Below are 18,549 nucleotides of genomic sequence, written 5' to 3'. Positions count from 1 at the left end.
TTTGGACCCGCCAACTGCTGCGAGCAAGATCTCTCTTGGATGACAATGATATCACAAATATCCTCTCCTCTTATATTCGTCGCCTATTTATCCAGTCTACATACATTAATGTGTGGGACATCAGGTTTTTTCTTCTCATCTTTTCTTCTTTTTTTTTTTTACCTGCCTGCACCAACCGCAAAAACCCTCTCTTGGATTTCTCTCTGATTGGCTGGATCATTTATTGCCTAGCAACCGCGCTACTCCATCGGGAGAGCAGGTGTTTGCAATTATCTGTCATCTTTAAAACCTCCTGTTCCCATTTTTGTGAGGCAGGCTGCATAAGTGAGCAATGTCTGTGTAGTGAAATGGACATCGAGGAACATTCCTGCCACTAAAGCATCACTTGGTCACTCATTTCATTTTCATGAAAGAAATGAATTTAACTTTAAAGTGTCAGAATGCCGGTATATTTACCATGACCAACATGCACTTTTGTATCATATTTGATAAAGACAAGCCTCTCGTCCTCACATTTGATAATCTGGAACTATATCAGGATTGGGATTTTTGCTTGACACAATTCATTGATGAGCAAAAAAGCTTGTGTTTCAACTCAAATTCTTAAAAAAATCTTTATATATAATATTTTTAAATCTATTTTTAACCTTTTAAAAGGGACTCTCACAACACAAAGAATGACCAATTCTGATTTTGGAAGAAAGTTGTTTTTCACCTGTCTGCTATTGACGACAAACCAGAATCATTGATACAAAGTTGCTCACTGTGTTGAAAATGTTCGCTCCCCGAGACAGTAAACCGTATGCCGCCATGCAACCTGGTTTTCTTAATTCTACTGTAGCTCAGACACTCACAGAGGCACGTGGGTTTGGGCGCGTCCCACTTGCCCAGTTTAGTGCAATGACTGGTGTTTCTTCCCTCCAGGATGAAGCCGGCGTGGCAGCTGTAATGGAGCAGTGTCCCCTCCACGGGGGGCCCGGGGGGCATCGCCGTCACCCGGCCGTTTTCCAGGGAGGTCCAGACCCGCGGGCACAGCAGCACTGGGAACCAGAGGAGGCACAAAATAAAGGCAGGCGGAGACACGGGGAGATGTCGAAAGGTAAATTACTTGCAGTAACATTTATCAGTGCTTTGGGTGATGGATGAATGTATTTTTGTTCTGAGCACTTGCGAAGCGTACATTTAATATTCAGTATGAGCTCAGTTTTTATCCCTCTTAGGCTGCTCTGTGCTTCACATTGTTCAGCAGCTAATCGCTAAGTTTCTCTCCAGGTAATGTACAGTCTGCTTTACCTGGAAACTCGGATGACGAGAGGAGACTGAATCAAAAAGCTAAAAAAAATACTAAACCACTGAGATGAGGCAATAGCTGTAACGTCTTTTGGTTCATATATATATATTAACATAGTGATCGAGTATAAGTTGCAACTAGCAAACAATCCGGCTGCACGCTACATATTCAACGAGTATGCATACTTCGGCCAAGTACGCATTTACCAGCAGAATCACTCTGAAGTGAGCTACACAAGCTCCCTGCTTCACTCAAATGTGTCGACCGCAACATTACCGGTCCGAATGATGATGTCAAATAAATACACAATTTTATATTTTCAAGTATTATTTTGGTCTTAATGTGTTTTTTCTACAGTGTATTACACATACTGCTGCAATGCATTCAAATTCTTACTCATGTAGTAAACATCCAGGCGTCTCACCTGTCCTTGCGATCCACATACTATGCAGTCGAAATGCATGAAGCACTCAATCTTATGTCATACTTGGTATGCATAGTATGTTGGTCTGAGCTCCAGTGTACACAATCTGCAGTCTAATGGCGACCCACTATCATCTAATGAGAGAAAACTCTTGGAGCTTTAATACTTTAGTTACTTAAAGATTTTAGGGCGCATAACGTTCCCATCTCACCGTAACAAAATATTTTGCCTTCTTTCCAAAATAGAAAAAGCACAACTCGAGATTTTCTCAGTCCTCCAGCTAAGAGTGCATGCTAACACGCTCACAAGAACAATGCTAACATGCTAACATGCTGGTTCACGTTCACACGGCATGTTTTCCAATTTAGATTTTAGTCTTCTATCGTCTTTCATCTGCTAACAAGTAGTAATCGTGACGTAAAACTGAGGTTACGTAACAGATTAGCACCGTAAAAAAACGGACGGAAAAAACGTGTAGAAACGCTTTGCCTTCCGAGGCTCAGGAGATTACTTCTGCCACTTGAGCACCTTTGCCTCTGAGGTATCTTTCATGTGTGCGTTCTGCTTTCAGGTATAGGTCCCTCCCTGCATCTGGACATTTTCCTACTCATGCATGTAATACAATGCAGACACAACATAATAAGTACAAACTGCCCAAGGAACCCCGTACAAATAAAGCCAGTTTCGTGTTTTGACCCGTAGGAAATGTCTCGGCCCACATTTGTGACGTTAGCTCGCAGGCTACATTCCTCTTGGTTTGTTTTTTCTGACGGCCCAGCTCTTGAATATAATTTGCTTAGCTGCCGAGTTTGTTGAATCTCCCTTCCAGCAAGCGAGCACATAATGAAACTTCAATCTGCACATTGCAGCTTGTGCTGTTACATAAGCCAGAGACAAACAAAAGGTCTGCTTTAGAGAATGTACTCTTGGGGGGAAATATTTTTCACAAATGTTGACTTTGAATTGAAACAAGAAAAACAGGAGATATAACAGGGATTTGATTGGATTTCTGACCTTATTCTCAGTTTTTGCAGAGAACCTTTCAATGTGATATGAGTCATAATTACATTGTATTTGTTTGCACAGAACTAGCTCTATTATTCTTCTAAAAACAAGTTTAAATGTGAGCAGAATCCAAAAAACTCCAAATCAATCCCCAGCAAGCATCAGCCCGCACAATTCTCTGTTAAGTTCACATTGGCATGTATTCATTTAGCCCTTCATCAGGCACACATACCTCAAAGTAAACCCAACATATTTGCAAAGCATTTGGGATCATTCAACCAGGGTTTTGTTACAAAATAATCCCACCTCAAAGGTCTACTTTCAGAAGTATTGTTCCTCAGGTCAAAGTCATGTCATGGACATATACATGAATGAATTGAGGAATTGAAATGAAAGAAATGTCTATTTTATCAGCAATCTACCAACCAGTCAATTTGCCTATCCATGTCTGTTATAAGCGAATCACTTTTTTGTGAACTCATACTGACCTTTGACAGTAAAATTCTAATATTTCATTCTCTATTTAAAGTGAAGAAATTCCCTCCTGGTGTGTCTGAGACCTTAGTTAAATAGAGGGTTTCAGCAAAAAAGCTCTAGAAACACTTCATGCTCAGCACCAGAAACAGGTAACGATGAGCTGGTAAACGTAGGGGAGCAGTCAGCAGCTAAGAGCCAGATATTTACCTCAGAAGATGGAGGAGACCAAAGACGGAGCAAAAAAGAGAGGGAATATTGGACTTACATTGATCCAGTGACCAGAAACAAGCCTTTACATTAGCTGCAGGAGGGTTAGAAAATACTTTTTTTCTAGTTCAACAGATCAACCGTAATCTCCATTTAAAAAGAAATTACACCTCCTTTACTGTCAATGATAAAAAATATATAAAAACAAATGCGCCCAACCTCAGTTTTTACAAAAGGAGTGAGGCCTTTTTCTTTTGTCTATTGTAACTTCACCAGAGTCAGAAAAGGCAAGAAGTAGAAAAGAGATGAGGACGAGTGGAGGGATTAAAGCGGGATGAAACATATGTATAGAAAAAAGACTCACGGCAAGTACTGTTCAGGGTGATGTCTGTCCATGTGCCGTTGGGCAAGCACTTCCTGACCTTGGGGCCCACGATCACCCGGTTTCCTCTGCAGATGTATTCTATCTCATAATCCACGGGGAGGATCTGCACACTGCGGATCTATCAGAGGAACAGCGGCAGAGAGAGATGGGTGGAAGAAGGGACAGTGATGAGAGCGTGATGGATGCTCTCTCGTAGCGGTTGTTCCTCATTCGCTCGGCCTCAGGGGAACAGACTCGGTGAAGTTTCACTTGGAAGACTTTATGGCATTGAATTGATGGGCTGCCGCGCTCTGAAACACACCGTCCCAGCTGTACATTTCAGCGCCATGCTGGTTGAACAAGTGTGCATGGACTGGACGTGCGCAGATATTTTTGTTTTTGGTGTTACCTATCGGTACGTCCCTAAATGTGGTGAAATAACTAACCAGTTAACTTGTAGATATACATTTTAAACATTTTTTAGTATAACATGAAACACAAAAACCTGTCTAAAGTTAACACGGTTAATTTTAAAATACTTCAAATCATCATCATTGCGCAGAATGATTTGTGTCCAGGTAACCACACCTAGATAAACTCTTCAAGGAACGATCAAATGATCCGATTCTTTTTTTTTTACAGCTCTGGTTCATGCTTTTTGCACGCATATCAAAACGTAATGAAACGTTAAAAGCAATAGGGATTAAATCTGTTCCTACATTACCAAGGACTGGTTACTCAAATTCATGCAACAACAATTAGGATCAAACTTTTGCCCCCCCCCCCCCCAAGAGAGGCTGCTCAGCCAAAGAGGCCTTGTGGACGTCATTGTGTGCATATGTCCAGATTGCTGCACTCGGATTTCAAACATTTGTTGACTGGCTCAGCTTCAACACTTTGAAACTGAACCAACATCTCTCTTCATTTTGAGCCTCCCTGCAGTACAGAATTCATAGTTTGCTTCCACTCAGAAATGAATTGTTATTTCACCCGAATCAGTGTGCAGATCTATCCTTATTATTAAAAGCAGGTCCTTAAAGTAATTCATTCATTCTCATGCTTAATGGCAAATAGGGAATATGCACGGTATGAGTATTTCTATTTGGTTTTAATCAGAATTAGAATGACTGTATTGTTTTGAATCCATGAAGTCAAGGGATTTGATTTAATCGCATTCTCATTCACCCCATCATATGGTGTAATAATAATAACAACTTGTTTTTACTCAGGCTGTCATTACTTTCATTTTTTAATCAATCAGGAATAAATTACAGTTAGGGTTGTGGCTACTTAATTCTTCCACTTCTGTGTTTTGTACTTGACGTCGGCTGCAGTTTAACGTGCTAGATTTGACAGGTGGGGCCTTCTCTGTACCTGTTCTTGTGTCAGGCCTCTGTAGCGGATCCCCCCATCCCTGGGAGGCCGGATGATAGCGCAGCCTAAAGAAAAAAAGAGAGGTGGAAGAGCCATCAAGGACAAGAAGAGCGGGAATAGGCGTGGGGTGGGGGCTCTTTAGACAATGCAGATACATTAGGGCAACAGGACACACTGTCCATTTAACTGATGCCTTCCTCCCTGCACCAATTACAGCGAGTTACTTCTGTCTATCGGGTCATGTGATAAACTCACAAACACAAACAAATTACCTCCAGTAGATGAATTATGTATGGGCACAACGAGAGTTGGAAGACCATACAGAACAATCAGGAACACTATTCGAGCCATCTCTGGATCTGAAAGAGAAGGAAGAGAGAGGCGTGAAATGCGCAAAAAAAAGGGGGCATGAAGATGAAAGGGATACTGAGAAAACACTCTCATATTAAAGCAACACTTTTAGCCGGTCCACTGCTGACTGTCCTTCGGAAAAAAAGGGATGCATCAACTCCTTTTTTTTCTCCGACCTGCCTCCCTGCGCGCGGAGAGGGCGAGATGCAAGATGCTGCAAGAGGAGGCCACTTCTCTCCCTCCATGCCTCTTGTTAGTATTTGCGGTGCCGATGAGTCGTTGATGGCCAGCCTGGCTCCCTTTCAAAAAGCCCCGCGAGCGTCATCTCAGGTTGTGACGACCAGCGGGCTGCACACAGAAACACTTCACGCCAAGGCGGACTCGGTAGTTTTCCTTCAGCTCAGGGTAGAAAAGTATTTGGAGCCGCGTGCAGATTGTGTAAAAAGGCTTCTACTGTATGTGTGTTAACCGAATTTAAAGACACAACAACCCACCACACCAGGACGACGCCCCCCACATGCCCACAGACTGAAAATAGGGAGGTAAAAAAGGGGGTCTAATGCAGTAAAACCTCAATACCTTCCTCGTCCTAGTCAAAACATTGGCCTCATTAGCCGCACAGACTGCTGACATCACTCGATTAACTACCAGTCTTCACACAGCACTGGTGCTCTCCAAGACACGTAACCCGTAAGTTCCTCTGACTTTACATCAAATAGGAAGTACCCTCCAGGTGTATATGGACTGTTACATTGATTCAACTCCATTGAATGCGTTAAAGGGCTCTGTTTGCTTTGCAAAGATGGTTAAACTACAGGCCACTTGGTCGCCACACTTGCCGCCTGACGTGATTCCACGAGGACACAATGAGTGTGATCTGCAAACCCAGCCGAAAGTCAAAAAGAGCCTCGAGCCCTGCGAGCCTCAGCGCCTCCAGCGCCGGCAGGGGAGCACAAGCACACACACACGCACGCACAACTGCATCACTAGCACTCACACACTATAGCTGCTCATTTGCAGCTTTGAACAATAAATGCTGCTTCATCAGGGTGTCGCACATGCAAAAACATACAGACTTATCCATAGACTCTCGCACCGAACGAGGCAGCAAGTGGTCGGAGGGGGCGTGTGTTTGCGCGTGGCGAAGCGGGTCTGCGTGTGCGGTGAAGTGGCTGTGTGGGTAGGGGGGCGCATAACAAAGCAAAGCACAGCACAGCGAGGGGAGACAGATGGCAGCGAGGCCTGCTGGTGGAAGACCGACCAACTCTGCTGGATACTTCATTAGCATTATCCCGGTGTATTTTTAGAGTTTACTGACAAGACGCAAGCAGGAGGTAGACACCACCAGAGTGTGTATGATGTGTGTGAGTGTAGCAGATTACAGTGTTTATCCTGTGAGGGATAGGGAGGCAGTAAAGAGAAAAGGGGGAGGGGGGGGGAGTTGGGAAGGGGACAACCCAGCATGGAGTCATTAATATCAGGGATCCCACGCTGAGCCGGATAAAAGCAAACTACCCGGGTGAGTGTAGCGCGGAGGAAGCCGCCCATTCAGCTTGAAGCAGCTGACTCGCGGCTGGAGGGGCACTGAGCAGACCAGACTCAAGCCTATAATGCAATTAAGACCTTCAGCACCACGGACAGCGCCTTCACAACTCCACAACACGGGGGGGGGGGGGCTATCACATCCCCATCATCCCCATCATCCGACACATCCACCTGTGATGAAGCACTGGCGCCGCCTCTGCTTCCCGGTGTGCTCCAAATGCCGGAAGCTGCATCGGAACATTCGGTCCAGTTCAGCACCAGAGACCGCTTCGTGTAGAGAAGCGGTTCTTTAGAACCGCGCGCAGCGCACGTGCGCGTGTCCGTCCGTCCGCGCGCGCGCGCTCGTTCGTGTGTGTTTTGCGTGGCTGAGCATGAACTACGGAGACGTGAGGGTCACAGGGAGGGTGCCACCAACCGTATGCCGCCGGTAGTTACTTGTCGGCCGTTGACGAGGGAATCCGCGACGGCCTGCAGAGGAAGGCCGACCGGATACCCGCGAGCCCCGCACGGTGCTCGCGGGAGTGGATCTCAAGGAAGCCGCGTCCTGAATAAATGATCGTGTCTTTAAACCCGCCGTGCGTTTGTTTGAAGGGAGAAGAAGAAGAAAAAAAAGAGGGGGAAAAAAAGGTGCAAAATGTCATCCCCGCTGAGCCTCTGTTTTTAAAGCACCAAACACGCAAACGGAGGACGGGGTTCTCCCGAGGAGGAATCCAAAACAAATCCGGCCCGTGAAGCGTCGATATGTGAATTACCTGGGGGGGGGGGGGTTTGCGTAGAAACGAAAGAACCCAAATGTGAGATCCGTCTCGATGGTCTGCGAGGCAAACGTGCCGTCCTTAGAATAAACGTAGTCTCACATCGGCGGTAGTAGCATCTATCTAGCCGCAAAGCTGTAGCATGTGCACTTACTATTAGTTTCGATGCGCTCGGTCGAGACAGCAGTGCGTCGTCCGGGGTGGATCCGTGAGGGAAAAGCCCAATCGCAGATTATTTGGTAAAAATATGCATCGCTACAGAGATTTTCTTCTTTTTTTTTTATGGCTATGTCAGTATGGCTATAACTGTGCAAGCTGCTCCGCTCGTAAGGACAATGTTACAAAAACAATCTCATTCCGGGTTCTTCACGTATTGCAGTTACGCACGGCCAGTAAGAAAGATCCATACAAAAACAATATGCATGCACTATATACAAACGCATCCCCGTAAACGACGAAACACCGATTCACCACACTCCCCTCCTTTTTCTAGCCACCCCCCACCCCCCCACATACAATCTTGAGCTAACACACGACGTCATGATGGAGACGCGCCGTGCGTAACAGTCCCTCTCCTCCCGAGATGAAACGCGCCACGGTCCGGGCCCGCAAACAGTAAAATGTCACATTGAATCTCAGGAGGGGGGCTTTGGGTTTATAAAAAGCTGAAGCGGATTCATCCCTCCGTTCATAGTAACATCACGGAGGGAGGACTAGGCACGGATGGAGCTGCGGACATGGCGCTGTGCTAGTAACACTGACTACATTGTTAAGCCTTATTTCTCCCACCCCCCAAGCTCTTTGGAGTTAAGTCGACAATCTGCCATTTCTACGACACTGGTCATCGACTTAAACCAGTCGCCTCTGTAGTGAGTTAACCGTCATCATCTGCTCCTCTCCAGCCATCTATTCTGAGATCCTGCTTCATATTTATACATCTGCTGAATAATTGAAGGGAGGCTGGGTAAGACGTAACCTCTCCCTCAGTCCCCCACCTGCATCTGTGAATGAGGCAACACAGCCACCCAGACACCAAATACATAGTAAAATACGAGAATCTGGCCAGCCGGAGACGTATGATTTGGTTTATTGGTTATAGATATGAGGATGCATTAATCGGAGCGTGACATTCTGACTAAAATCACAAATGCTACTAGTACGGCGAATGGTTAAGACAGCAGTGAAGGAGAGGTTCTTCGGATGAACTGTGATAAGGATTTAAATACACATGACAAACTGAGGGCATTCAAAGCATCCGCACAACGAACCAGTCGAACATTCACATCAAATAACACACGGAACTGTACATGTCAATATTTTCCAGCTTTGTAATAATTACATACATTTACAAGTCAATTCTTGACTTTGTGGTGTTGCATCTCACACGTAGAAATTCAAAATACAATGTCACAAGAATAAAATAAAAGTCTTCAAGTCTAATCGGATACGGCGCCTGGGCGACTTTGATAATTAGGTTCTAAAAATCATAGACTGGCACAGACACGTTTTTTTTTTTTTTTTTTTTTTTTTAAATGGTTCTAAACAGAACTACGGATGAGATTACAAGAAAGTGCTGCTCATGCTAAATGTGTTACTTGTTCCGTCAAGGCACACTTTAAATTACAACCAGGGCAATTTTTGTATTTTCTTTTACAAAAAAGGGAAACAAAAGAGAAGCTGCATTTAATGCTGAAAAAAATTCAGCCATACAATTGTAAACAATATCCAAATGGCACAAATTTGGGAAAGGTTTTTGCATCATAAGACATTTAAAAAGAAAACGCGGCTGCAGCTCTAATGTTGTCGGTTTCGGTTCCAGCACAAAGCCCTGACTACATGTCGTAAGTGTCTGTTCACATAGCTATCAAGGAGTGCATGCTGTAGGAGTGGAACGAGTCATTATTGTCTTCAGACTCAACTCATTTCAGGGAATTTTCAAAAAACGTATTCTCTGGTGCTTTAAAATGACAAAACCTACTTGCAGCATTTTGCTTGAAATACTCTAAATGTGAATTCAAACATGCACTGACAGAGAACCGTTTTTGTCATTTTTCCCCCAGACACCAACATGACGAGGGCGGGTACGAGTGTGGATGTGTTTGTTGAGAGACCCTGCGAACCCCCCCCCCCCCCCAAACCAAACCACCCTGTACCTTGAAGGAACCGCTGACAGGACTCGACCGGAGGGTTTTGTTTTAACTCGTCTCACCACATTAGATCCGCGCTCGAGATCTATGCTCAAGGAACAAATTCTACCCAGAATCCCTCAATACACCGTACACGTTTTCTCCCGTGTGGAAAGCGCTTTAGATTCCAGTAGTGTTGTAACCAGGCCGCAATATTAACTATTGATCAGCGTCAGCTCTAGAATAATGTGTTGTCAGTCGACCGACCTGTGCTTATTTACAACGTCAAATACATCACACATCTGCATCCATGCAGTTTCACAGCTAGCTTAATGTCTTATGCTTTGGTCGGTACCCTTTGTTTGCGAGACGCTTGCCTTAATTGGTTGTTTTTTTGACAACTCACTGTTGCTTCTGCGGTGTTTATAGCGTGTTTGTCTACGACAGCCTCACAAACTGAAGCTCCGATGATGCTGCTTGTAGAACTGCAGCTGGCGCTCTTTGGCACTGCTTTCGGCCAGCTTTTCTCTTCTATCCATCACGCCGCCTCTCTCCTTCTCCCCCTCATCCCCAGTTACGCTGCCCACATCGCTGAGGTCCCCGAGGTGCTCGATGGAGTCGTATTTCTCCAAGTCGGAGGCGATGGTCTGCAGGCTGAAGACCGACAGGGAGTCCGACCCCGCCCGGTCCCTCTCGGTCTCCCGGTTTTTCTCCAGGCCGATGGCCGCATCCACCCGATCCGTCACCGACGCGCCACCGCAGGCCACGCCTTCTTTCTGAACTCTGACATCAGACTCGGCTCCAACGGGGGGGCTGCGCCCGCCGCAGACTGTGGTGCGCCCTCCCTCCGCCTGGTCTCTCACCGTCTCCTCTCTCCCCCTCTGAGCGTGAATCTGCTCACTGATTTGTTCCAAGTTCCGCAAGGCGATGGAGTAGCGGGTCTTCACTTTGGCTACGTGCTGCTCCAGCTGCAGCACTATGGCTTTGTTCTCCTGGAGTCACACAGGGGGCACATCAACCGTTACCAGCTATTTAAACACGGCTTTTCACAATATAACCCCCCGGTCTACTTAATCCATAACATCACTAATGACAGCGATAAACTCAGAAGCACATCTTCAACATCATTAAACTGAATTATTTGTTCTGGAGAGAACAGGGAGAACAAGAGCGTCTTGTAAGTGCTAACGGTTTCACAAACTCCCCGAGACTGCATTACCTCCAGGATGTGGTTGAACTGGGCCTTGAGCTCGAAGTAGGGTTTGGATTTCACAATGACTCTTTTGAGGGACTTTTGCAGCATCTGAACCCGAGCCTCGGCCTCCTGGCAGGCGTGTGTGACCCGCATGTGCTCCCTCTCGCTGCGCAGTCGCTCCTCCTCGGCCTCGTTCACCTGCCGGAGACACGCGGGAGCAGGAGGTTACTGCCGTGTGTCCATGACTACGAGACGAAGTGTTTTCCCCTCGCTTCAACACGTGTTTCATCTCTACTGAGAATATGAAACCACCCTGCACCGACAGTACATCGCCCACTCAGCCCGGGCCTGGTGGACCTGCTCCTCTTTGTTACCTTGGAGGTAGCATGGTTCAGCATCTCCTGCCAGGTGGGATCCAGAGTGTTCTTGCCATCAGCCATCAGACCTTGCTCCGCCACATAGACCATCTCCCTGGCAGCTGTGTGCATAGAGACCGCTCTCTCATAGCTGAGTGCTGCCTTCTGGGTCTCCTGTTGTGCCTATAGAGAGCAGGAAAAACCTTTAGAAATGTATCTCTGTTTACAAGTTCCATGAACAGAATCATGCACATAGTGCTCCTGGGACAACAAGTATGTGGTGTACTGGCTCAATATATTGTACATCATTTACATTGTTCATTCTGTACTCACTCCTTTTCATTTTGGAGAGTTTTTCCTGTGCCGATGTGAAGGTTTCGGGACAGAGGATGTTACACGTGTACAGACTGTAAAGCCCTCTAAGGCAAATTTGTAATTTGCGATTTTGAGCTATACAAAATAAATGGAATTGATGGAGGGCTACATTCAGCTATGACAGATCACAGCTCACACACGAATGAGTCTCGCATGAATAATGAATGACTGGCTGTGATCAGATCTCTCTCTTTGCTGCTCAGATTAACTTTCAGGGGGGAGAAAACGGAAACTGCTGCAATATAGAGAAGATTTCTCCATCAACGATATCAGTCTTCAGTGAAGAACAGTGTGTAGGGGATTTGTAAAGCTATAAACTGTCTTTCCGTGCAGTCATGTGAACAAATGGGACACTGACCGCCTTCAAAGGGGCTCTGAAATATCAGATCAGTTTTTCTAGGCTGGACCTGGAAGGTACTAAGTGCTCAGTCTAAAGGACAATTCAGATTGCCTTCTTTACACAGAGGTCAGCAACTGCATGTTTAGGAACTATATTAATTTTTGTATTTTCATCTCAACATAGTACAGTAAATATCTCAAAGGAGTTACGAAACAAAAAAGCAGGTGCACATACTGCAGTTTCACTTTCAAACAAGTACATTTTAAACATATATACACGTTTACATACATGTGATTTGTGCGTACCTCTTTCGCAAGACGGCGAGATTCATAGTAAGGTCTCGCTTTCTCGATACAGCCACCGAGCTGAGAGCTCTGAGCATTTAGCTTCCTGGCAGACTCTGTGAGGATCTTCCGGTAGCCTGTTCGGGCATCCTGGATGGTAAATGTATTAAGAAAAATACCATATCAGAACAAACAATAATGGAATGACAGGCAAGTGGCTGCAAGAAAGCAAAACAATTCACTCGAGTGTTGAACATTCTACGAGAACATTTTTTATTTTGTCCAAATCAAAACGTAGTGATGCAATCTGTTCACCATATTCTTGGAATATGTGAAGGAAGACCGAATAAGTGCAGCTAAATTAGGCAGAATGTTCTCACTCACATCCAACTGAAGCTCCAGTCTGTTGATTTCGGCACTTGCTTCATTGAGATGTTCCAACTCTTCCTGAAGGGGGAGGAGGGTTGTTAGATTTAGGTCCTTATTGACAACTGGAAAATTGAAATGAGATATTCTTCCAACACCTAGTGTGGCTGAAATTAGCTTCAAATGTCTCGTGTATCATCGTGCTTGAGCCGTTTTGAGTGCAATGGTAGTGCATGGGAGGCACGAACTGCAGCTGGAATGGCATGTACGTCACAGGTATGTGACTATGGTTTCGGCGAAATGAACAGACAAGATGGTTAAACGAACGTTGCTTTCGATCCGACTGCCGGATGTGCAAACATTATGACGTCGCATATGTCGGACACAACGTCAATTACCTCCCAGTTAAGCTTAAAAAAATCCCACCCACACAGGGCCAAGTAAACACCGATTACATCATGGCTGTTTAATATGTATATCCCACTCGATCAAAAAAAAAAACAATAACAGGAGTTCTTATACCTGTATTCTGGGGTCCAGCTCCTCCTCATAGGGGCTGTGTAATTGCTCTCCAGCTCCCTTTTCACTGCCGCTTTCCTCGCAGGTGTCCCCGGGCGTCGTCTCCAGTGTCGTTCCGTTAGTGTCGCCGGCTTTCACCTCCTCGTCCTGGCCGGGCACAACCTCCCTCCAATCCCCCGCATCCGACTCCCCGGAGCCGGCGGGGCTCTCACGCAAGTCGCCTGGCTCCATTCCAGTTCCACGCAGCTAGTAGCGGCGTTAGCTGAGCGTTGCTTCTCCGGTAGACGTGGTGGCGAATTAACCCCAATCTCCGGGCTTTATTTTTTTTAAACCACAGAATGTGTTATTCAACAGGGATACATGAGAAAATAATCCCAGAGTAGGCGAGTGTTCCCGAGTTTGCAAAGCGCCATATCCTCACACCGAAACACGAACCCTCTGCACAGCTAGCTAGCATAGCCCGCTAGCAGGCTAACACCGTTAGTTGGAACGAAACGGTTACTTGACGGCAAAGAGATGTCAATAAATAGTTATTGCGAGTGGACAGCAAAAGGAGGCCCATCGATATGTCCGTCCATCACATGTGTTTTTTTCTCCATCGCTTACCGGTGTGCGGGATCAACTGGTTTTTGAATTAACTGGTTTTGGGGGTTTTTTTCGCGTGCGCGAGGCAGAGGTGTCGTAGGAGTGGCCTGACGGGACCCGTCTCAAAACCGCCAGGAAATGAACATTTCGATTTCTCTTTCGTTGTTTTTTACGGTTTCTTGCCAAAGACTTTAAGCGAAAAGGTTCGCTGATACAATTCACAACACGTTCGCGAGGTTGTGGTTGAGATGCGCATCACACTTCATTTAGTGGAGGATAAAGTAGGTGGTGGTGTTGATGCCTGTTCAAAACACTCACGTCAATAATTGCCTTTTCAAAACGCCGTCGTTGTCCGTCTTACATTTGCATCACACATTGCTGTTGCTCCTATGTCAAGTCGATATGAGACCTGCCTGTACGTACAAGGGAAATGTGCTTTGCTCAGACACCGGCTGTCAAGTGTGGGGAAACTGATCCGCTCAGATTACCTTGTACTGGCACGTTTTACACATCAAACACTACGCACGTTGATGACGTAGGCATCATCTAAGTCTCCTGCTAAGCTTTCTTCAGAGCCCTGACATCCCCAAAAAATAATTAACTATTGTTTTTAGCAAGTTGGCATTGTCTGGCATTGGGAAGGTTGCATTGTGCGCACTGTCAAATGTGAAGCCCGAGCAACCGGGACGCGACAAACCTTTATACCTTTGGTTCCCCACGCAAACGCGTCTCGTTAAAATTGAAGGATAATGCTGTCTTTGTTTTGCTGTGCTGATGATTCGCTCTATAATTTGAACTAGAGTCACCAGAACGAACCAGTAAACCAAAAAAAAAACACACAGACTCCACCCGCACACATTGGCCACGTGGACGCTGTTGCCATGACAACTCAAACAGGCGAGCACAGGCGTTTCTGTGGCTTGCGTGAACGTACACGTCCGTCTATAGTTTATATTTGCGTTGTTTTGATAAAGAACACACAATGGATACACCAGTCGAGTCCCTCGTGAAATACGACCATCCGCTTTTGGTCGCCAAAAAAACCGACGAGAAATCAGACAAGGTGAGTTTACAAAGTAAACAAAGTTATAACGTTATAGTTAACGTAAGTTAAGTTCCAGCTGTGTTAAGTTATCATAGAAGACAAAACAAAAAAACATGTAATTTGAATAGTTAATGTGTATCACCTTAATGGTAATTAGCTAAACAAGCAGGTTTGCTTGGATTTAAATGACTAAAGAACTAAAGTCTGTAAAGGGTGAGTGTGTGTGCGTGTGTGCGTGCGCGTGTGTGTGTGTGCGTGTATGTGTGTGTGCGTGGGTGGTTAGGGGCTATATGGTGTCGCACATACTGCCTGCATTGAAATTGAAGCTTGAAGCAGCTCTGTAGCTGCCGTTATTAAACGCTCAGGGTATATGAGTTAATTCTCCCCCCCCCCCCCCCCCCCCCTTCATCAGCCAAAAGCAGCAGCCGCTGATTCCCAGAGGCTGGGAAGTCGGGAGATCCTCAACTTCATCTTTCCACCAAGGTACAGAGCTCCATTAACATGTCGCTCAACCAGTACAGACCAAAGTCTTACTTATAGTAACTTCTGTGCAGGGAGTTGATGAGTGGAAACAAGCTGTGGGTGCAGCAGGTGACCATTGCGCCTTGCACCACAAGAGACGTCATTTGCCTCAAGGAACAGCTGGAGATGAAGCTGCAGCAGTCGCTGGCCATGGAAGTAGGACTCTGTCCTCAGCGCAGAGGGCTCTATTCCCAGTGCTTCGGTGAGGAGGAGGCTGTGATGACCGATCAATACTCTGATTTCTACACAGACCACGGAGCATAAGGAGACGATTTACAGTTTGTTTTGTAAACATCGTGACTGGATTAATAAATTCATTAGGCTTTTTGTCTGATCCATGAATCCTATATTCATCAACATCTGCTGAATTGTCCCATTCTCCTCATTTCTCTTTCAGATGAGCTGATCAGACAGATTACCATCAACTGCACTGAGAAGGGTTTGTTGCTCCTGAGGGTCAGAGATGATGTTCGAAAGACGTTTGCTGCCTACCAGAAACTGTTTGAGAGCGGCTACGCTTTTGGAATGAGGAAAGCCTTGCAGGCTGAGGTGGACAAGAAGGACAGGAGACAAACGGTGAGGACATTTAGAAGCTTTGCTGCTTTACTTTCAGATGTTGATTCTCCAAATTTCCTTTACAAAATTGAGTTATTTAACATCATTTTCCCAGTTTTCGTCAGATGAATTGATTTAATTGTCATTGTGCGTTGTTGGCAAATTGTTATTATTGCATTGCTTCTTATGAATTGTCTGTCAATGCACTTTGTAAACTCTTGTGGAGGTGCTCTATAAATGAAATCATTATTATTACTATTTATGATGTCTTACAAATACCTATACATAAGAGGCAGGAGAACTCAAAATAATGTTGATGTTCAACAAGAGATTCAATTTAGTTACTTACTCATCTCAAGCTATTGGAATATAGTAATGAACTGTTTTTCACTAAGGCATCAAGCAGAGAGCACCTCTTCACATAACATCAGGATGGCGGTAGTGCTCTTTGCATAACTGACATACAACGTTGTCCTTTTACATGCCAAGATATCTGATCTGGAGGAGGAGAATGAAGAGCTGAAAAATGAAGTGAACAAGCTCAGAGCTTTGAATGAAACTACTGAAAAGAGAAACAACGAAAGTAGGCGAGTGAAGAATAAGGAGCGCAATGAAGAGATTAAGTTACTGGAGAAATCCAACAAGCAGCTCAAGGTGATTTTTATTTATTTTTATTTTTAATACAACAAAACACAATCTTTGAGTTTTTTAACTTATAGTAGCCGTGTTATTTTGTCTCAAGATTTTTATATTTGTCTTTCTGTGTCTTTCTATTCAGAAACAACTGGAAGGGATGATTGAAGCATAGAATACATACACATATACACATAAACATACATACTGTATATACACATATATACACACACACACGCATATATATACAAACATGTATATATATATATATATATATATATGAACCAAATCCTCCTCACTGAACTCATTGATCTCAACAAATGGATTTTGCCAAAGTTCTGTCTCACAGAAGGTCGTGAGCTGCTCCTCCCTCCTCTGCTGCTGCTCGTGTTCCCTCGACATGCCACCCGGATGGTTAGGCTGTTCAGATATGATACCGTTATATTGTTTAATCCTGATGAAATAAACAGCTATGTTAACTGGAGTCAGAGCACTTTTAAGTATATCCGAGCCATCTCTCATCAGTGATGTCACTGTGCATGGAGGCGGTGCAGTGATTTCTAACCAATAGAGGGCAGCAACAGTGAGTGAGTTTCCATCGGTGTCACAGCTCTGCAAGGGGAGGATTTCACCTCCTTGATCATCGCAGCAGCAGCAGCCCTGCCTCTCTCACAGCGTCCTGCATCAGCTGTCTCTAGTGGATCTGATCACCTGATCACTTTTCCAGAGGTTAAAGGTTTGATGACTTCATGCAGTCGTTATAGCATCCAGCGCTGAGGGTAAAACAGTGCAATTCAGGCCTTCTATGTGGCACCATGATGAGGCCTGCATTACAATATGGGGAATATGTTTTTTTGTAGTTGTTAAAACAAATACCAGCTTTGCGATATCTATTAGATGCAATAATGTCAAACCCAGAGCTAAAATAAATATGTTTTACTTCTTTTTACTAACGTTATTCTCGTTTCAGCTTTACAGCCTCTCTGCTTTGCCCTGCCAGCCGTAAGCTGCTTAATTTAGGTCCTTTTAATCATTTAGTCCCGTTCCCCCGTCACTCTGCCTAACAATGTCAGCCGAACGGCTGCAACATAAATGTTAAATGCATCTTGTGTGGTAAGGAAAGACTAGGTCTCTGCCGTCAATACTAATGTAACAGCAGATGCGAATCGCCATGGTGTTTATGCCAGTCATGCGGGTGGGGGGGTGGTTTATGAACACCAGTTTAATCTGCTGCTTTGGCTTTATGTCCAATGGGAGCAAATAGTTGTATTAGAAAAGATAATGTGACCACGGCCCGAGCCGGGTCAGAAGGACATCACCCGCCAGACAGACCTATATAACAGATTGAGATGGTAATCCTGGTGATTTAAATCTCTGCTCACACACCTTACTGTTAGTTATTTTTTTCTTTTTATATTATCCTTATTCTGGTCAAGTGCACAAGACGAAAGAAGAGATTTTCTGTCCAATGAATTGTACTGTGAGCACATCGGGTCTTTAAACTGTTCCCTTCGGTTATCACCGATCACCCTGAGTCAGCAGTGACGACTATATGCAGCAGGGGAGACAGTAAATGTCTGAAGAGATCCGTCCGTCTTCCTGCAGGGTCGGTTCTGAGAGAAAACACACACGGCCATAATCCTTCGCCCTTCACGGAGGGACACGTGTACATTTGTGAGTCTAGCTGCCAGCTGTAGCTTTGTCGTCCTACAAAAGGCCAACAGGGCCCCTTTCTGTCTCAAATTGAAACATAAACTCCCCACAATGGACTCACAGCATAGAGATTAAGTGCTTTGGTCTCATTCTCTTGCCAATTTCCCAACAATTGAGTAATTTCAGAAGAAGATCTAAGCTG

At 45.1% G+C, this 18,549-nt stretch overlaps 3 protein-coding genes across 4 annotated transcripts in view; 1 reads left to right on the top strand and 2 right to left on the bottom strand.

Moving 5' to 3' along the window:
* The window catches only part of LOC119198035 (gamma-aminobutyric acid type B receptor subunit 1-like), a 46,495-nt gene extending 38,179 nt beyond the window's left edge, over nucleotides 1–8,316 (bottom strand). Inside the window, exons 1-5 of the mRNA XM_037454854.2 lie at nucleotides 7,948–8,316; nucleotides 5,415–5,501; nucleotides 5,143–5,207; nucleotides 3,769–3,907; nucleotides 855–1,040 (exon numbers count right to left, since the gene is read on the bottom strand). Coding sequence (XP_037310751.2) covers nucleotides 855–1,040; nucleotides 3,769–3,907; nucleotides 5,143–5,207; nucleotides 5,415–5,493 — 469 coding nt within the window. The 5' untranslated portion in view covers nucleotides 5,494–5,501; nucleotides 7,948–8,316. The remainder of the gene's footprint in view (nucleotides 1–854; nucleotides 1,041–3,768; nucleotides 3,908–5,142; nucleotides 5,208–5,414; nucleotides 5,502–7,947) is intronic.
* On the top strand, nucleotides 952–17,741 carry LOC119198037 (axonemal dynein light intermediate polypeptide 1-like). Of its 2 annotated transcripts, none has more exons than XM_037454861.2 (6): nucleotides 952–1,099; nucleotides 15,397–15,467; nucleotides 15,539–15,708; nucleotides 15,904–16,082; nucleotides 16,551–16,715; nucleotides 16,840–17,740. In XM_037454861.2, the coding sequence occupies exons 3-6, from the start codon at nucleotides 15,546–15,548 to the stop codon at nucleotides 16,867–16,869; spliced, it is 537 nt and encodes a 178-aa protein (XP_037310758.2). In that variant the 5' UTR covers nucleotides 952–1,099; nucleotides 15,397–15,467; nucleotides 15,539–15,545; the 3' UTR covers nucleotides 16,870–17,740. The 2 variants fall into 2 exon arrangements, with proteins under 2 accessions (XP_037310758.2, XP_037310757.2); XM_037454860.2 differs by lacking the exon at nucleotides 952–1,099 and adding an exon at nucleotides 14,864–15,002 and having other exon boundaries at nucleotides 16,840–17,741.
* On the bottom strand, nucleotides 8,865–14,388 carry LOC119198036 (SH3 domain-binding protein 5-like). Its single transcript, XM_037454857.2, has 7 exons — nucleotides 14,258–14,388; nucleotides 13,358–13,669; nucleotides 12,854–12,916; nucleotides 12,491–12,619; nucleotides 11,489–11,653; nucleotides 11,139–11,312; nucleotides 8,865–10,911 (listed from the first exon to the last, which is right to left on the bottom strand). Exons 2-7 carry the CDS (start codon nucleotides 13,583–13,585, stop codon nucleotides 10,369–10,371), a joined length of 1,302 nt encoding a protein of 433 aa, XP_037310754.1. The 5' UTR covers nucleotides 13,586–13,669; nucleotides 14,258–14,388; the 3' UTR covers nucleotides 8,865–10,368.
* Nucleotides 17,742–18,549: the final 808 nt, after the last annotated feature.

Source organism: Pungitius pungitius, chromosome 11 (genome assembly GCF_949316345.1).
Source record: "Pungitius pungitius chromosome 11, fPunPun2.1, whole genome shotgun sequence".
Lineage (NCBI taxonomy): Eukaryota > Metazoa > Chordata > Actinopteri > Perciformes > Gasterosteidae > Pungitius > Pungitius pungitius.
This window is presented reverse-complemented; position numbering and strand designations above follow the sequence as displayed.